Consider the following 15,780-nt stretch of genomic DNA (forward strand, 5'->3'; position numbering starts at 1 on the left):
TGGCCCTCTATGAGTATGTGCATATTTTCTCATGGATGAATGAATGTTCATGTAAAGTTAATCTCTCCTCGATTGCCTATTTTCTGGTCTTATTGTTTTAATTTATTAATTCAATGTCGTCATCGTTGGCTGTTTTTCCGTCTACTGAATTCATCATATTTATTGTTTTCTATAGGAAGAACAATTAGTTGGCGACAATCAGTATGCTTGTTCACAGTGTGGTTGTAAACGAGATGGTATTAGGAGAGCCTATATAACACGTGCTCCACCATTGTTATGCATTCAGTTGCTTAGATTCACCTACGATTCAAACACTGGTCAACGTAAAAAGTATAAAGCTTCTATTCGTCTGCCTGATCTTCTTGAGTTGACAAAAGTTGTTGAAAATCCAAAAAGTAATAAACATCTGAATTGTGAACATTCTGTGGAATGTTTGAGTGTAGATTCAGGTATTATCTATTGTCGTTTTATAAAATAGTTGTATATATATATATAAGTACTGAAATGACATACTTTTTATTTATTAAACCAATTTTTGCATTATAATGGAATTTAAATATAAAATAATACGACTTTATGTGTCTGTGTCAGAAGCGTTCGATCAAATCCTTACAATATTAATAACCAAGTTAAAAATATGGACATGACTCATATAGAGCGGTGGCTTAGTTCGTTAAGTTTCTTGGCTTTGAACCAGTACATCACCAGTTTGAACCCCGCTCCACTTTTTTCGGTTTAGGTTGGCTGTTATATACAAACAGTGTTGCCCGAAACCGTGTACATAAACCTGTATTTGACAAACCAGTCGTAACCATTAACTTCTAGTATACAGGAAAAATACATGTAGATAATTTATCATCATTATCAACTCATCAACCAGGTACTTGACTTTGAACTACACTGTAGGTTTGAGAGCTGGTGATACTATTCGGTTTTCCAAACCATATTAGCTGGAGCAGCTTTTGAACCTGCTGCGTAGTAGCTTAAAATCAAACCATAATGTATGATATCATGTGAGATACCGTAGATGGTGATGCCAATCCATCAAACCTGTAATTTCCATCTTATTTCTCTATTCTTATCATACTCATCAAGTTAGTACAATAGAATTTTAACAACAAAATATAGATGAAAGCGTCAAATTGCCATTGTGGTAGATTTTGTTAACATTTTATTGTGCACCTGCACAATACCTGTTTTCACAAATTTTATACTACTTAGAACATGTTGATTATTTTATTAGTTTCCTTAGTCAGAAATCTATCAAATAATAAAATTTTGTTAAATTATTTAACTAAAATTGTAATAAATAATCTAATTATCAAATCACTGAGTTTTGAAACAATAGAGTAACAAGTTCTGACCAGGTTAATCTTAATTTGATGTCAATGGCTAGACATTATTGTCCCTAGTTCTCACATCGTAGAAAACCTGTAACTCAATATCAAGTACATAAATCTGTGCTTCGTAAATGGATTACTTTTCATAAATTAAATATCACGTAATTTTAACAATGCTTGGTACGTTTTCAATGTACTTGTTCATTTTTCGTTTCACTTATATTGGTCTTGTCACCCCTTGTGGGTTGATGTCTAACGAAATCTCGGCATGAATCCTGAAAACTCATCTGGCTTTTCCAAAGCTGCACCATTTGTAGCGTGGGTGAAATGTTCATCTACCAATCGAAGGATGATTTTAATGTTCAACAGTTCGCTCTGTTCTACTTTATAGGCGTGGAGCATGACCATTAAGAATGGATACTCTTAAGTTACTTATATCCTTTCATAAATGTCTCCAAACCATCGCTCGTGTATTTTGGGACAGCTAAGTGGGCAGTGGTGTGCTAGACATCGGGCACTAAGTGAATACGAGAAATTGGTTGACGAAGTTGTGAATCTTCATCGACCGAGATGGTCGTGTTGTGTGGTCCATATCCCCAGCCATCATCTACCTCAATGGCACTGATGCATTAGCTCTGTTTCTTCGTTTCCCTCTTGGGCCTCGAAACCCTGTACTTTTTCCCCTCCTATACCTAATCGTTTCTATTACTACTGATACTGTTACTACTTCTACTCTGGTATTTGCCTTGTTAAGTTCAGCCTTTTTCTGCTAATGTCGTGTGAGAACTTGATTCAAGGCACATATATAAGTCAAGTTCTATATTGCATATGACTGATTAAGTGTAATATTGAGTTTGCTGCTAATAAACTACCATTTATATAGTAATTTTATATTTATTTCAGATCCATGTCATCGCGCATATCGTCTCTGTGGTGTACTTTTACATATTGGCAACCAACCAACATCAGGACATTATATAGCTGTTCTTAGAGATTCTTACAAAAGAATCAATTTATCTGGTGATAAAAACACAGAATCAAGTACTGAAGATGATCCTCCTTTAAAATCAAATGAATGTTGGAGTGTTTGCAATGATATAGATGTAAGTGTTGTGAACAAGAACACAGGTGGGAACGACTGATTTGTATTTTACACAAAATTATTGAGTTCTTTGGTAAATTGTGGAAAGCATACATTAAATACTTCATTTCTAAATTTCTATCTTTTGTCCTTTACATTCTGTACGATTCTTTCAATTCGCAATTCACTTCTATATCCGTATTTGTTCTCTTCAGCTCGATATGCTTAGTCTTCTGCTGCCAGGTTTTCCACTTCCTATTGGTGTTACGTACTACTTATATCGACAGACATAGTTATTCACCTTTTTTTCTTATTTCAATTTAAATCACTTAGTATCTTAACTGGATTCCATATTAATCTGACACATTTAATGCACTTTTTTAACGGTTTAAATAAGCGCCCAGCAAACGAACTCAGTATTTAGGTGCAGTTCCCATTTATTCAGCATAAGGGTGCGATTTTCTTTTTCCAGGTTAGATAATACGTTTTCGGGTTTAATAATATGTCTCAATTATTGGAACTCATATGTTTCAACCGTCAAATTATTCACTCTGTGCACTCGTTATGTATTTAAATAAGCTTTTTCCAAATTTTACACCAATTTCTACTTCATTTTCAATTCTCTCATATAATGAATACAGAACGTATGTTTTTTTTTCAAGGTCTTCAACGTACCGTCAAATCAATTTAAATTAGCAAAAATTAACGGATCAGCTAAATCATTGCAAAGCTATCTAGCCACTACTGAAACATCGGATTCATCAATAAACCTTACTAAATCTGATCAATCTTCTGAAAAGTGTTCTAGTCGTAGAGCAGCCAAAAAACCTCGTCATGATACTTCCTCAAATGATCTTAGTTTCACTGACCTTAATGAAAGTAGAGATTCTACAACTTCTAAGTGTATGTCACAAGACGATTTATGGCATAGTTCAACTAATGCGTATATGGTATTTTATGAATCGGTGGATAATTGTAATATGGATGAAGGTAGTATAATTCGTATATTCTTTCGTATAACAATTGATGTTTACTATGTGAATTCTTTTCATAGTTTCTATGTACATCATAGATTCAACTACATCACTAACTGACATTAGTAAAACAGCCATTAAAAATCAAATAACTTTAGATAGCTGTTCCTGTCCTAGTGTGAGACTTAGCAGTATATACCCAAAACTTTAACGGTGGTCGAACCCAGGACATACAAGCCTTCTACTGGGCCCTTACCTTTTAATAACAGAATCAACATCTACTTGTTTATCTTTTGAATCTTATTTTATTTGTGTTATTTCACAACCATCTCTCAATTTCATTCATTGCTAATTAACTGCCACACACCTGAAATAGTTGAACTCCACCGGTCATGGATTCTCACTAGAACCTCGGGGAATCATCTCTTGAAATTAGTCATTGGTGAGCACATAATTGAATCAAATATCACAAATATAAAATAATGTATATTTACAGAAGAAGTATTCGGAAAGTAAAAGAATGATGGCAGTAGTTATCGAAATATAGGAGTGATTCACTCTCTACGAATAATTCTGTATCTCATATATTTGAGTTTACATGATTGTTAGTAATACCTTTCTGTTTTACTCATAGCCATTTCAAACTAAGTTTTCAAATATATAGATTACTTATGTTCGAATAAGCCGAGTGTTCTTTAGCATATTTTCTGTACAAAATTAAGCATAACACTTTAAACATAAGTATCTTTGTAGTTACGTATCATTTAAGCTGGGTGTTGTTACGCTTTTCAAAGTCAGTTTAATTGTCTGTTAAAAGTCACACATTGTTAAGATGTCACATTATTTGCATAACACGTGCCATTCGTGACTTGAGGAGATTACGAACTATACAAATTTAAACTATGGTTTGTCATATGAAATTGATGTATTAACGTTAAGATTGTTCGTTATACTCAAAAATTATTGTGACACAGTTTCGCTTCATGGGCAATCTTATCAACTTATAAACGAACTTAACGACCTATCAACTATAAATGTTGAAGTTTCAGTTATTTCGGTGTTTGCTACATTTAGCTCCTTTTACTATTTTAGGTATGTGTCAAAATAGACTAGTAGTTCTCAATACATATCATTATTTCCTACGTTATGAATAGTGCTTCGTAAACAAAACTTCACTTTAGTCATTATATGTTTACAACTTATCGCTCAATTTCTTTTTGTTCACCTAAGATTTATCAAGGTGACGTGCATGTTGGCACGTTGTATTAAGTATAGCATACATAATTAGAGAACGTATACTCAGGTGATTCCATATGGTAGTCACTAATTCTATCTTTAACCACAATGCAAGTCATATCCCTCAGGAGCGGTTGACTTTCAGTCACTATGAAGTGGGTTTGAGCCGCGCTCCACCTACTCCGGTTTCAGCAACTGATTAGTTTCACTCTAGCCCTCACATTTAGAATATGACTCAAAGCCGAGTACAGTAATCTGTGCCTGGCAAATGAATATTTTTTTAAAAGAAATATCTTTCAAGAACTGAAAAAATGTAACCATCAGACTACTTGGTGTGTACTAAGAAAGTGTGTTTTACAAAAGTGTCCGTATTGCACTTAAAAGATAATTTTACATAAATGACATAATAACAATTTACTATTAGTTATTTTGAATTTTTTATTAATGTATAAATTAAAATTAGTTTATATTTGACTAATTTCATAATTATTTGTATATTTCCATTTTTCTTTCCTTATAGATATTACAGTTCCTAGTGACTTACGCAAAACAATTGAAGAAGTAAATTTAACTGAACAACAAAAGCTTCTATCTGAACAACAAAATAAAGTATGTTATTGCAAAATTTTCTCCTGGCTATACATGTTAGTTGATAAATTTATGTTTCTTATTAGAAAATTCAAAACCCGAAATTCAGCGAACGGATTTTTTTCGCCAACGAATGTATTATGAGAAATTAGATGTCTAAAGAAATATAAATCATGACTAAATAGAATGTAATGTATTAATCTTAATCTTTATTTCTTTGTACCTAATGAATTGATCAATTTGAATAAGTAAAGATTATTGTTTAAAGTACCAAACATTTCAAATAAATATTAGTTTAATTATCATTTAAACTTCAGTCTAGTTTTCTTATCTGTCTTTATTTGCCTTGGAATGCATAGCTATTCCGTGCTATTTTGAAACTTTACATAAATATGCTTCTGTGCTCATATAAATAGTAGAAAGTAAGAACCTAGTATATGTATTTTACAAGAAAATAGTGACTATCATTAATTGTGTGTTACTTTTGAAGATTTCAGCATCGATGGACTTAGTAAGTAACACTGTCATTTCATTAACTGCTTAATTACCGATATCAACTTCGATTCATTGAGCACATTTGTGATTTCATGCTTCACATATTGAAGTAAAGATGTGGTTTTGCGAGTTATTTTTAACAGTTGTGATATGCTTTCCTACTTTGCAAAGCAATATTCTTAGGATATATATTAAATTAATAACAGGTTGGTGTTTATTTGTCTTTCCAGAGAAATGCATAAACCATTAGGATTATTTGTAACGATTGCCATTTTACAAAGATAATGTTCAGTATTCCTCAATTATCTACATAACGACAATTTTCTTCTTCTGACAGGTAAATCGTAAAAATCAATTACTTGAAATACTATCCAACCTGAAATTACCTGATCCTATCAATTCATCACCGAATAATAGTACTTCGATATCAATAAATCCTCTCGATAATGTATCTTTGGTATCAACATCGTGGTTATGTGATTGCCTTAATAATCCGTTGTTATTGGGAGATGCATGCTTAACTGATGCTCAGATAAAATCGCTTTCAAAACTCAGAGACTACATATTTCCCTCTTCTTTATCAAATCAATCATCTTATACCTTACGCACCTGTTCACATGGCCATGCTCCTACAGATCTTGTTGCAGGTTCATACAGAGCTGTTTCTAGCGAAGGTCTTAAAAAGCTTATTGAGATTCTCTTCCCAAAACCATTTGATGCCATTCAATCTGAAGATGATAGGTACACAGTTTTGTCTTATAACGATATCATCTTTATTATTATTGTTATTCATAGTGTACAAGTAATCTTTTGTTAAAAACTCATTATTTTCAGTAAGGGGAATTGTGGGGATTGTAGTATTTTTAACAGTTGGATTCACGAGTCGATCTAAGCTAGACCACCATTAGAAAACTGGAAGAACTGGACGGCCGTTTCGTCCTAGTATGGGACGATCACGATCCCGCGCACGGGACTCAAACCCTGGACTTGTGGTTTCGCGTGTGGACGCTCAAGCTCTAGGTTGTGTCGTGCTTTCAGACTACAGTGATTATTATTTTGTAGCCTATTAAGATCTTAAAATATTCGTTCATTTTAATTGACAGGTTAAGAATAGAAAAGCATCCTTATAACATGATACAACTTAAAATATCTTTTCTAGAATACTTCTTTTTTATGAAAATCTATTTTCCTTATATAAGTCTATTATCATCTAATAATTGTTTTCAAGGTTTAATCGATTTCAACCGTGTCGAAAGTGTATTACACTAAATATCGCATTATTAAAAGTTGAAAATGCAATTAAAGAATTATCTAAAGAATTGGACTATTTTATAAAAACTAATCATTTGTCTTCCTCATATTATAAACGTCTTCAAAGTGAAAAGGTAAATATCTATATTTTTTAAAATTACTGAAATATATGATTCTTTCCATGCATTCTTTAATGATTTTTTATCTACTGTTTAGTTGATGAACGTTTCGCTAGTGTATTTTAGTAAACTTATTGACATATTCTTTTAGCTAGTTACCTAGTCAAATCTTAGTTCAATAACTCTAAGGTAATCAGTATAATTTTCACTTTATTTATCAATAATTACTTTACATGGGACGTTCAGGTACAATAATTTGTCTTTCTTGTTGTTTATGAGACTCAGTTTAAAGTTATAATTGCATGTTTCGCCTTTTTTTGCATTCTTTTGAATATGATAAATTAGGCTTGATCGCCGAACATTAAGTATAGTATTAAGTCATAGTTTAGCATATTTAATCACCGGTATTTCAAGCTTATCATATTCCTTGGGGTTTAATTCATTTTAATACTAACAGATTAGAAACGCGATACAACTACATTCCTTTTTTGACTATGCTTTAGACCTCTTGTACTATTAGACGTGTATGGGAAGTTGTCACTTCCCAGCTGCTCACACTGTGGAAGGATACTTTTCGGGGTACCTTGAAAGGAAAGTGAATTAGTAGTGATCTTGGCGACACATCCAAACAGATTACTACTATTTTCTGTGTTCATTCGAAGTGTATGAACTTCGATTTATATTGTTCCACATAGGGGAGTTGGCAAACCCTGATTTTAAGTCAATGGGGCACATGGGCTCCAGGATCCTGAGGGAACAAATGGTATATGAACCAATTATTGGTCACTGGATGCCATGGGACTGCATCTCCTGACGTTGCTCCACTACCTTGTAAATCAGACCTTCAGGTCGAATGCTCCGTGTGTGGCCCCCTAAGGAAACCACCTGCTTCGGTCTGAGCACCGGGGCAGTATCACAGCCCACATACAATTCAAGTGACTTGTGTGGTACATATGTATTCGGTGCCCCTTTGTCTCAATATCTGTGTTCAAATAAATAAATATGATTGCAATTTTCAACCACTTGTCTCACCTACTTTTGGTTTAAGCAGTCAGATGGTATCACTGGCTATCTGTGGGACTTGAGCCTGTACTTCATTTAAATGCTTCGGATTTCCAAAAATACATTGTTAAAATAGTTTATTACTATCATCTCTGGTTTTTAAGTTTATGCTAATATATTCCTTTAAATTTTTAAAGACAGACTCGATTCCTTTGAATCCTGAACCTGGATATTATTTAATTGGTAAGAGATCTCTTCGTCAATGGAAAACTCTTGCACGTCATTTCACACGAGCTTTTTACTCTGATTATGATGATGATTCTAAGTCACCAACAACTGGCCATCATACACAAACAACATTTAATCATGATATTCTTTGTCCTCACGGTCAAATTTGTACAGAAAATACACGTTATTTACCAGCCGTACTTTGGCATAAATTAGTCGATTTATTTCCTGGTGTAAAGATTCCTACATTCCCTATTTATATTCCTTATGACAATAACAATAATGCATCTATCAATTCCATTAGTATATTCAATAAATCAGAGTCATCTTGTTCTGAATGTAACGCAGTACAAAATGACTTGACAAAACGAGCATTATGTGAACGTCAAATGCTTCCTGGCTTATTCTTGTCAAATGTTCAACGTATGCGACTTTTACACTCTACCGGTCAAACAGTAAATACAGCTGTAAATATAAAAGAAGACACTTTAAGCGAATGCAAATTTAACTTTGAAGGGTAATTTGCACTCTTTTTTTAAATTGATAAAATAAATTATTATTTCCCATGATGATGATTTCACTTCACTTACCTATAAATTTAGTTTAGTTCTTTGATGTGCGTAAGTATCAGTGGATTTTTTTTAAAAATTTTGTGAATGAAGTACATTCTTCTTCCAGGTAAATCGTCTCAATTTTAAGTTCAGATTTAACCAACCAAAAATAGCGACTACCTCTAACTAACTATTATTTATTTTAACACATAGATATTGGTACAAGGAGGTACCAAATACATATGCGCCACACAAATCTCATTTGATTCTTGTGAGGGTTGTAATACTGCCTGGGTGCCCAAACCGAAGCAGGAACTAACTATTAACCTTAACGTTTGTCATTTATATAACCTTTTCTAATACATTTTTAGTTACTAATGTCGCTTATTTATTTGTAGGGTCAATAATTCTAAGTCAGAAAATTTAAACGGTCATTCTACAGATGCCGATAAGAAATTAAATAATTTAAATACCAATGTTCTTTACTTGATTCCAATGAATTTTATTATACAATGGAGAAAATTTATTCGAAATCCAACAGCAGATAATTTACCTAGTTCGCTATTATCTGGCTTTAACTCAGATGGCGTGCTTTGTGAACATGGCCAAGTAATGAATTAATTGTCACAACTCTCTATTGTTTGATTTTCTTTCAATGAAATGAAAACTATTTAAATGATCATAATAAGCATACCCATGTACACCTTTTCACATGCTATTGTTAATTATTATTATTATTATTACTATTACTATTATTATTATTATTATTATTATTATTATTATTATTATTATTATTATTATTATCAAGCAAACAGATCGACATGAAATGGGATCATCTTGGATAAGTAATCTATTTTGTATATAGTCTACTGAAAATCGACGAATGAATGGTTAAAACATTCTGAATTGTTGAATTCTAGGTCAAAACAATCTGTTGGTACACTTATCCTTCACAAGTAAAGCTCATATGCATAATATGCGTTAGTAGTATTGATTTCTAGAATCCCAACTAAATCTGCTTGTTATTCGATATTTGCATAAAGAGTCAAATATTAGAAAATGACATGATTAATTGTTGCATATATTTCAAGAATGGCTACACGCAGACACAGTTGTCGGGAAGAAGAAAGCAGTCATTTAGTCAGTTCAAATGTTTCAATTCGAACTGAAATTTTCAGTAATGATGAGCTCTTAAATAAGCTATTTTAATAATGTTGTTAGCTTGTCCAGTGGTTCATGAAATGGAAATTTCCAATTAAAATGATCTGTACATGGCAACACATAAAGTTTTTAAAATGAAGTATTTAAGGTAAAAGTGGCACGAGCATCTAAATCTTTCTTTGTTCATGGGAAAGGATGGTGTATTTATTTCGTTACCAAAAGATTTGGGAAGGTCGTTGCAATATCAGCTTGGAAAGTCTTCCATCCTTGTTTTACTGCTACCGTTTCTCTTCTTATCGGTCTCTTAATTAATCGAATAAATTATTGATTAACAGCACATTTAGTCAGAACTCGTCCTCTCTTATCAGTCAACTATACAATGTGCCATGTACAAATTATTCTGTTGTTCACTAGGTATACTGTATATCATAATTCGACCACACATACAGACCTAAGTACATAGCTCTGGACAAAATTTATTGCAAACTATCTCCAGAAATGTCATACGTAGCCTAACCAGCCACTACTTCACTCCGTGCCTGCGAGGATACTATCAAATGTTTCATACGTAATAAGCTTCCCCGTTACTCTTCTACAAGTTCACTTGCCGCCGTCTACCTTGAAACTAGTGTAGGATTCGTTTTGAAAAAGGCTAACAGAACCCAAACCGATATGTAACGCTAGTCCATTTAATTACTACCTGTCTGTCTAAACCATGTGGGTAGATGTAAATTACCTGCTTGGTGATCAGTTGTCGGAGAACTCGGATGACATCGTTCTAAGCCAGTCACAATAGCGCGGATAGATTCATTCTTTATCTTTCTCTAGAACTTATGATTAAGTATTATTATATATTTTTATTTCGTCCCTTATCTAACCATATTCTCAACGTTTACTGTTTCTCACTGCTATTCACTCATTTATTTATCGTTTTGTGGTGATTTAGTGGATCAATATGAGTTTATATGTTCTTACACTGGGTACTACGTTGTTTATGACTAACGATACAGAGACTTTTATCACTACCCTTGTGTGAAGAATTACACTGGTTACGCATCGAGTACCGACTTCACTAGCACACATTTAATCAAAAGCTAAAGAATAACATCACTAATGGCATCTGTTATATCCTGCGAATATAACACGTGATGAGGTCGCCTATTAGACACCGACTTATACGACCAAACCAATGATGCACAAACCAGTACGAGCAGCCTGAAGTTCCTATTGGTCCTCTGAGATAGTAGCTTCTCTCCCAACCCAGCCGGTTCAAACCAGGACGCCGATATCAGCCTCCGCTATACGAATCATATTTTAAACATACTGGGTTTATATAGAAACAAACCAAACCGCGTCATACCATAGAACAGAAAATAATAATCGTAAAAGATCAAGCCAGAAAGTGACTTTGACAGACTGTTACTAATAAATGAAAAATATCTTAAGAATAGTAAATCGTATAATAATAGTCAATAGTTCAAATAAAATCCATAATAAAAGGAATATGAATATACATATGATATGGTTACTTAATAGTTATACAAAAGAATATACATAACAATAATTCATAAATAGATCCTAGCCGTTACCTTTCACTTATTCTTTGTCCGGATATAACAGTATCACTAATAGGTGTTTCAACCAAAAGGGTATAAATTCCTTTAGTCCTCCAGTTACCTCTTTTCTGTAATCAGTTAAATTCACCATCCTACAGACATAAGATCAATATAAAATCCTCATATACAATTATACCCATTTCTATTGAAATATATATATCGTTTTTGCTCCGCTTCATAGTTTAATTTAATCTTCATTATTTGAAGCGAACTTTTAGTTGTTTTTATATATATATGCTACTGCATTTTTTCGGCAATTCATTTCTAACATTTGTTTTCTTGTTTTTAATAATTAATTTCAGATGCTAAAAACATGGCATGCTCTTATAAATGAGTCAATATTGTGTCCCTTAACTTTTTATGAATGGGATGTCTTGTCACACGCATATCCCCATCGTTTTAAGGAAAACGAAATACCTTTGGATCATGATGGACCGGAGACAAAAATAACTTTCTATCCACCGATGTATTTACTTCCACAGAATGATTCTGAACTGAAGTGGAGATTGGAACCATCATCTTATGGCAGTTTATGCCCAAATTGTCAACCTGAGATAATCAGTGATCAGATTTTTAATAATGCTAGAATCCGTATACGTCTGGTATCTGGATTCGATGAAGCATTAAGTAGTTGCGTCCAGTCAAAACTCACCTCTGTTCAGGAATCCTTGAATTGTGTGCCACAGGATTTTCAAACTGACACAGAAATTTGTGCTCAACCAACAACTGACATCATAATTCCGAACAATTCTGATCAGGTTGGTGCAACACAGACACGGGTTTTGACAGTCGATCCGAAATTAGTATTTGCACCGTATGTCAGACTTTCAAGTACAATACTCGAATGCTTTATGGTAGGTATGCGGCATGGGGATAAGGGGCTGTAAAATTTTACTTAACGAAAAGGAACCCCATGTTTTGTCAACATTAGTGTCGTAACTCCTAAGGAAGCAAACTTCAGCGTGGTTAGTTTACGTTCTCTCCACGCCAACTAACCATTAATATCGTGTTTAATAAGTCTCCGTATGTGCTATTACAAGCAAACTGCGTTGCTTTAGCAATAATCGTGCTGCTTTATAACTTATTATTTAATAATTTTAGGGTTTTCCTAAATAAAATTGTAAATATTTTGTGTCACATGCAATTCAGTGCCCAATTATGATTTTTTTTCTTCGACTAAAGTCATCCACTATAAATGATACCTTGTTTGATAACATCTGTTTTCTTTAATGTTTATAATACTATTCTGGTTATAAGTGAAACTTTCTTAAAATACCCTAAATATTCTAATTCTTGAAAAGGAAAATCGAAATATAAATTAACAATAAATTTAACAGCTTCCATCTTTTTTTACTTTTCAATTGTTTTAACTCAATGAGATGAATCTTATTTATGATATATCACCACAGTTTGTTTCAAACAATCGAACCGCACATTAACTTGTAAAGATATTTATCTATGGGAAATAAAAGTTCAAACCAGACAAACTGTGAGATAAAAGAAAATAAGGAGCAAAACAATATGAACCACAGCACTCTAGAAAAATCAATTAATTGACTGACTTACCAGATAACTGAGTATAAGCCATACTGTAAGTGTTGGGACCAATAATACTACTTGGTTGCCCTAACCGAAGTAGGATGTGCGGGATTCGAACTTGGTACTTAAGGTTTGAAAATCATACGCTATAATTAGCAGCCCATCGCTCCACGCCATTCTGAATAACAAAACAATACTACAAGGATAGGTTGGCGTGAATATATTTGCCTTTGAACATTGAGGGGAGTTGGGAATTTTTATGTCATTTACAAGTCAATGTGATCGAACTGTCTGAAATGCATTACTTTAGTACACTAAATTGTTCTGATAAACTTCGTCTTTTCATTGGTTATTATCTAAATTTATCAAAGAAACAAAGGTTTTCAAATTCACGTAACATTATGAGTTTCTCTTGTACTTCTTATCGTTTTTTTTTTTGAAAAATTCTTTATTTAGGAAATGGATAATGTGAGAGAAATAAAAGATTATTTCAATAAACGATGTAATAATTTAGAATTATCCAATTCTGTTAGCAAAGATATCACTCCACGTCTTTCATCAGATAATGAAACTAGTGTAATAGACCAATTACCTCCATCATCTAATCATCAGCATCAACATGTGCTTTATGATAATACAAATAGTCAATTATCTAATCAACATTTAGAGTCTTCATCTACAAATTATATTAGACGTTCTTCACGTCAACGTTTTAATCCTAAAGATTTATTGATCAAAGTGAACAGTAGTGATACTCTTCTTAATGTGAAAGTACAAATTATGCAAAATTTAGGTGTTATCCCTTCCGATCAACATATTATGTCAAATGTAAGGTTATAATTATTATTTTGTAAATTACTTTATCACAACTGAAATCATGTTTCCAAAGTGCTTTTTTTGTAGAGGGGAAAATGCCATAATATGATTTATTCTTGTTCATTTGTAATTCTTATTCATTTACGATGCTCCACTGCCTTGTGGGTCAGACCTCTAGGTCAAATGCTCGAGGTGTGGCCCCCTAAGAAAAGCCCCTGCTTCGGTCTGGGCACCCGGGCAGTATCACAGCCCATACACAAATAAAATGAAAGTGACGAGATTTACTGAAATCCTATTCACGCTTCGATTACCAGTCAAACAGTTCACATTATTATTATTATTTACCAGGTCACGTATCCACTCTCTTTTATTCCCACTTTGTGTATCCTTATTTTTCGACTTATATAGCAGCTCGCTTATGATGGAAACTCGGTTCTATCTAAACGTTCTCGAGTCACTGTCCGGTTGAAAATTGTATGTTACCACCGAATACGAGGACTGAAGCAGTTTTTCTGAAACCACGTGCACCATTCAAACTGGCTGCCTTCAACGTTCGCACACTTACGCAGGTTGGACAACAGATAGGGCTGGCTATGTCTTTGGAAAGTCTTAATATTGATGTTTGTTGTCTATCCGAGACCCGTATTCAAGACTCTGGTGAAGTACTACAAATTCGATCTCCATCTGTCGCTTCGAAAAGCTTGTTTTACGTGCGCTTATCCGGGGACCCTGTGGCATCTTCGTCTGGTCTTTCTGGCGTTGGTGTCGCACTAAGCGCTAGAGCTGAGGCAGCACTAGTCGATTGGATCCCCATTAACAGTCGGTTATGTGCTGTTAGATTAGAAAGTTCCATAAAAGTGAGAAGAAATCGGCGTGAGAAACGATGTCTTTTCGTCATCTCCGCCTATGCCCCGACAGATTGCAGCCCGGATGCAATCAAGGATGAATTCTACCACCAGCTAACTGTTTTTCTCCAGAAAGTGCGTTCGACAGATATTGTAGTACTAGCCGGAGACATGAATGCTCATTTCAGGCGTCTAGGCACAGAAGAGAATCGTTTAGGTGGCCGATGGGGACTTGTTGGTCGCAGGTCAGATAACGGGGACCGTCTACTGCAACTGTGCACAGACCGCAACCTGTTTCTGGCTAGCACTAACCTCCGGCACAGTCATCGCCAATGTGCCACCTGGCGTCCTCTCTCTGCATCTCAAGCCTGGACTCAGATTGATTACATCGCGATCAGCTACCGCTGGCGTGATTGTGTACAAGACTGCCGCTCCTTTTGGAGTACCTATCTGGACTCTGACCATGCCTTGGTCTGCCCCAATCTTGCCTTACGTTTCAGTGGCCAAAGAAATGACCGCCATCAACGGATTGATATTAGCAAGCTGGTTGCAACTTCTGTTGCAAGTAAGTATCGAACCGAGCTAGCCTCTAGGCTAGCTACCACTCCACCGAAAAGTATAGATGAGCATTGGTTGCAATTACATGACGCCATCAAAATGGCGAGCAAAGCCGCTTGCGGCTTCGCTACTAAATAATGATATTTAAATAATCTTAGCTCCTTGGCAGAATGTCATGTGGTCATAATAGAGGATGCAATATGTATTATCATATCTTAGTGTTCTATACAATATTTATTTATTACATGAATCTCTTTTCCCTATCTCTGTGTAGATTCCACATTTTTCGGTTTTATACTCTGAGTTTTTTCAGGTTCTTCTTTTTCGTGTCTAATAATTGCCTTATTTAAATCTCAGTGAATTTGTGAAATCTTAACAGA

General features: G+C 34.1%; 1 protein-coding gene across 1 annotated transcript in view; it reads left to right on the forward strand.

Moving 5' to 3' along the window:
• Positions 1-15,780, forward strand: part of USP18 (ubiquitin carboxyl-terminal hydrolase) — a 29,635-nt gene that overhangs the window by 11,041 nt on the left and 2,814 nt on the right. Inside the window, exons 10-19 of the mRNA XM_051209373.1 lie at positions 176-449; positions 2,244-2,443; positions 3,084-3,411; positions 5,152-5,240; positions 6,052-6,455; positions 6,943-7,099; positions 8,284-8,831; positions 9,264-9,474; positions 11,945-12,400; positions 13,638-14,009. Of these exons, the coding sequence (XP_051074826.1) occupies positions 176-449; positions 2,244-2,443; positions 3,084-3,411; positions 5,152-5,240; positions 6,052-6,455; positions 6,943-7,099; positions 8,284-8,831; positions 9,264-9,474; positions 11,945-12,400; positions 13,638-14,009 (3,039 nt within the window). The remainder of the gene's footprint in view (positions 1-175; positions 450-2,243; positions 2,444-3,083; positions 3,412-5,151; positions 5,241-6,051; positions 6,456-6,942; positions 7,100-8,283; positions 8,832-9,263; positions 9,475-11,944; positions 12,401-13,637; positions 14,010-15,780) is intronic.

The sequence above is a fragment of the Schistosoma haematobium genome, chromosome 1 (genome assembly GCF_000699445.3).
Source record: "Schistosoma haematobium chromosome 1, whole genome shotgun sequence".
NCBI classification, from domain to species: Eukaryota; Metazoa; Platyhelminthes; class Trematoda; order Strigeidida; family Schistosomatidae; genus Schistosoma; species Schistosoma haematobium.